This window comes from Sinocyclocheilus anshuiensis, unplaced genomic scaffold (assembly GCF_001515605.1).
Source record: "Sinocyclocheilus anshuiensis isolate Anshui unplaced genomic scaffold, SAMN03320099.WGS_v1.1 scaffold62, whole genome shotgun sequence".
NCBI lineage: Eukaryota > Metazoa > Chordata > Actinopteri > Cypriniformes > Cyprinidae > Sinocyclocheilus > Sinocyclocheilus anshuiensis.
Window position 1 is genome coordinate 1,446,320 of NW_015544180.1, and position 4,215 is coordinate 1,450,534.

General features: G+C 34.7%; 1 protein-coding gene across 2 annotated transcripts in view; it reads left to right on the top strand.

The window, feature by feature from the left end:
• The window catches only part of LOC107696363 (monocyte to macrophage differentiation factor-like), a 30,261-nt gene extending 28,517 nt beyond the window's left edge, over nucleotides 1-1,744 (top strand). For both annotated transcript variants that reach the window (XM_016496662.1, XM_016496661.1), the window contains exon 7: nucleotides 1,203-1,744. In XM_016496662.1, coding sequence (XP_016352148.1) covers nucleotides 1,203-1,406 — 204 coding nt within the window. In that variant the 3' untranslated portion in view covers nucleotides 1,407-1,744. The remainder of the gene's footprint in view (nucleotides 1-1,202) is intronic.
• The last annotated feature ends 2,471 nt before the right edge of the window (nucleotides 1,745-4,215 follow it).

The window sequence follows — 4,215 nt, forward strand, 5'->3', positions numbered from 1 at the left end:
ATGGGGATCTTTCCAACTTTTTTTTTTTTTTTTTTTTAATTTTGAAGCCTAAGTGCAATCAGCAGAAGTAAAAAGTTAAACGTAGGCCGCGGACTGCACCATTGTCACATGACTTGAACGTCACCATCGTTAAGCGTCCAACAGCTTTTAATCTTTATTTTAAAACATTTTCTTAAAGGTTTGAGTTAGGGTGGTTTGCTAGAGCATGATTAAAAACACAGCAAGGCTGTAAAAGTGGACTAGTGAGTAGAGGAGTTTATCTGTTCAGGCTGTTGATGTTTAATGTTCTCAACAGCCTCTGTAGTCCCATTTAGCCTCTTGTTAGTGACCACCTTTTTCAAGACAAGTAAAAGCTTTAGAATGAAATCACAAGGGCATATTACTGATGTATTTTGATGTTTTAAAATAAAGCCTGACAATATCTTGAACTTAACCCGAACTTAACCCGTGTTAACCATGGACCTTATTTCAGGCATTAAATCAAAAACCCCTTCAAAAAAATAAATTGAAGTGCTAAAATGTGAACTTGTTTCAGGGTTTTCTACAAACATACTTAATTCTCTGTACTCTCTAAAACACTCTACATGCAACACCATCAAGATATTGTTAATTTACCTTTTACACATCTGCAGTATAAATATAGTTGGCTACACTCTTAAAAATAAAGGTTCTTTATAGGCATCTATGGTTCCATATAGAACCTTTAAACTCTATGGAATCTTCCCATTAATCAAAAGATTCTTTGTTGAATGAAAAATGTTCTTGGAAACCTTTTTTAAGAGTGTGGGACTTTACAAAAACAAGGGCAAAAAAGGGGTAAAAGCTTTACAAAAACAAGGGCATATTACTGATGTTTTTGTTGTAGAATAAAACATGAAAATATATTGAATTTATCCTGAACTTAACCTTGAATTTGGCATCTATGGTTCCATGAAGAACCTTTAACAATCTTTCCATTGCACAAAAGCTTCTTTATAGTGGAAAGATGTTTTAAAATGTTTTTCACCCTAAGAAAAATGGTTCTATTAAGAACTGATCACTGAAAGGTTCTTTGGGGAGTCAAAAATGGTTCTTCTATGGCAGCAATGTTCCCTTTTGGAACCTTTATAGATTTTTGCCTGGTTGTCAATATGTCAAATGTGTAAAAACACAACATTTATTCAGTGATTTTCATGTCAGTAAGTCGTTCTTGTTTTGATCAGAGTAACACAGATGGGCTGTACGAGCTGGCGTTCGGAGGCTTGGTCTACTGCCTGGGCGTCGTCTTCTTCAAATCGGATGGCATGATTCCGTTCGCTCATGCCATCTGGCACATATTCGTTGCTCTTGCTGCCGCCATCCACTACTACGCCATCTATGAGTACCTGTACAGCAGTCCCTCGCTGGAGGACATCAGGGATGTTTGAGCGCCACGCCTGCCTCCTCTTCCTCTTTCCTCCTCCATCACCATAACATCTCAACCGGATGCTCCAAACACCCACAGTTTAACAGTACGACCATGCAATGTTTACGGTTTTCTAACCAACTGGAATCAGTGAAGTGTGTGTGTGTGTGTGTGTCGCAGTCCTGAATGCACATTTGCCACAGTTGCACCAAGACGGCAATGTTTGTGTGTTTTCCCCATTTTCATTAGTATTATGTAAATATATTCCACTGGAAGCAGATGAATTGTGATTCTTTTTGATATTTAATGATTTTTCACACACACACACACACACACACACACACACACACACACACTCACACTCAGTATTATGTAAATATATTCCACTGGAAGCAGATGAATTGTGATTCTTTTTGATATTTAATGATTTTTCACACACACACACACACACACACACACACACACACACACACACTCACTCAGTAGCCGTTTCATATCATCTGTAGTGAATTACTTTTCTTTACTCGTGCGACTTTCTGTATCAAATCTATATTTTTGCATCTCAACTCACTGGGTTTTTACCTCGTACGTGCGGCTAGTTGTTTTCTACGAAGCGCTGGTGGTTTTCTACACTGCTGGCATCTCCTTCCCCCGTGTTTCTGCTCTTTCAGCATTTTTCTATGCGGCACTTTTCTAACAGGAAGAACCACTTCTCTTTGATACTCCATTTGGATCGAAACGATGTTGACCGCTTCTCTGCACAACCAGGATTATGATGCTTTAGGATGTTTTTTCTCAACACCTGAACCACCTTAAAGACACACTTTGTGTCTCAATTTCAGCACAATATTCGATGGATTTTTGATTAAGAAGCGTTAAACAAGGACACTAGAATTATGAAGAATCTGACAAAAACAGGTCATATTTCATTCCAAAATCTTTGGAGATTTGCAGTAAATTTGAAATTGCATTGTACTAGGAAAAAACTAAAGCATACTATATTTTATAATATATAATTTACATATAAATGTAAATTTGTTTTTAATATATATATATATATATATATATATATATATATATATACAGTTGAACATGGAGGATAATGTTTAATTGTCATAAATGTCACAATGCAAAAAGTGCTTCTTTTTTTTTTTTAAAGCAAACTTACAAAAATAATCTGTTTTTTGTTTTCCATTTTGATTTGAAGTGAAATATGACTAAAATGTTCGTTACAGATTCATGAGATTCACTTGGATATCGACAGTGTAATATGGGCTAGCAAAACATTTCTGAACTAATGTTCTTTTTCTGCCATGATATCTCCTGCTGAACAAAACGCTCATCGTCCCGTCATGCACACCACTGCCTGTATGCACCAGGATCATCTTTGATCATTCCAAGGACCTTCACTGGTTTCTGTTGCACTTCTGTGGGAGACGCTGTGACACTGTGAATGCGTTGGGCTTTGATCGCAGTTTGACTTTGCAGTTCTGGTGAAGCACAGATCTGATGGGATTCAGGAATCTCGTGTATTGAAGTGTTTTCGCTCCAAGGCTGAAACTTTTTGGTTTTGTAATAATTTCACTGTGGTCAATAAACATGCTTTTTTCTCTTCTCACATTGTGTTTGAATATCCGTTACTTTCTCATCCTCTAATTACAGACTTGGAAAAAGAAAGTTAGGATATTAAGCAAGTTTTCTACACATTTTTTTTGCAGGTGAATTATGAAACGTCCTGGTTTTTGTGATTCCGTCACGCCAGGAACGCAGGGTTTCGTTATGATTTTGGGATGTTTGATGAGATATGTTTGGACTGCATGAACCGAGTCGTTTCGATCAGCTCTTGTACTCTGGGACAGACTTTGTAAAATCTCATTTTGGCACATAATTCTGCACTGGCCTTCTGGAAATCCAACTACGAAACCTCTTCTAACGCTTCTGATGTTCTCATCACACATCATTCTGGTACTGATGTTAATATAAAGACTAAATGTGTCCAACACCGAACGAGTTTCTAAAGTGTTAATAAACGCAAGCAGTAACTCTCATGCTTGTGCGTTTGTTCATTTCATCTTGTGGCTCAGTCCATGTTTCACACACGGCACAATGAAGAATTTAAGACGGTTAATGCTATTCTGTTATTCTTCCAAACACTGAAAAAAATAAATAAATTGGTGTAGGGTTTACGTTTATATAATTTCCACTCAACACTTTACAATCCGATCTCATTTGTTAACATTAGATAAAATTAACTAAGAATTAATAGTTCTATAGCATTTATTAATCTTAATGTTTATTACCAATATGTTAATAACATGCTATAGTTAATATTAATGCACTGGAAACTTAAATTGACAAAGAAAAAAAATATTTTTATTAACTAGCAAGAAGATTAATAATTGCTTTAAAAATATGTATTGTTACTTCATGTTAATGCATATTAATGTTATGAAATGAGTTTGTGAAGTTACTGCAACTGCTTATTTTGAACAGAAATTAGCTTAGAAATTTACCATTTAAAAACAAGATACATTAGCAAAGTAATCTAAATACAAAAAGTACAAATATATTATAAAGTAGAAATATATTTAGGATTTTTTTGTTTTATATTTTTATAAGAATATTTTTAAAAGCATATTACATTTTATTGCTATATTGTATTTTGTTTCATTATTACAGTATTAATAATGTGTAATAATTTATATACTGAAATAATGTTTGTGAATGATTCATCAGTGCATGTTATTCCTATAAGAAAAAAAGGTTTTGTATTTTAATCAAAACATGATAACATGCTCCACCTAACTTTAATCGCAAATCCTTCAAATGGT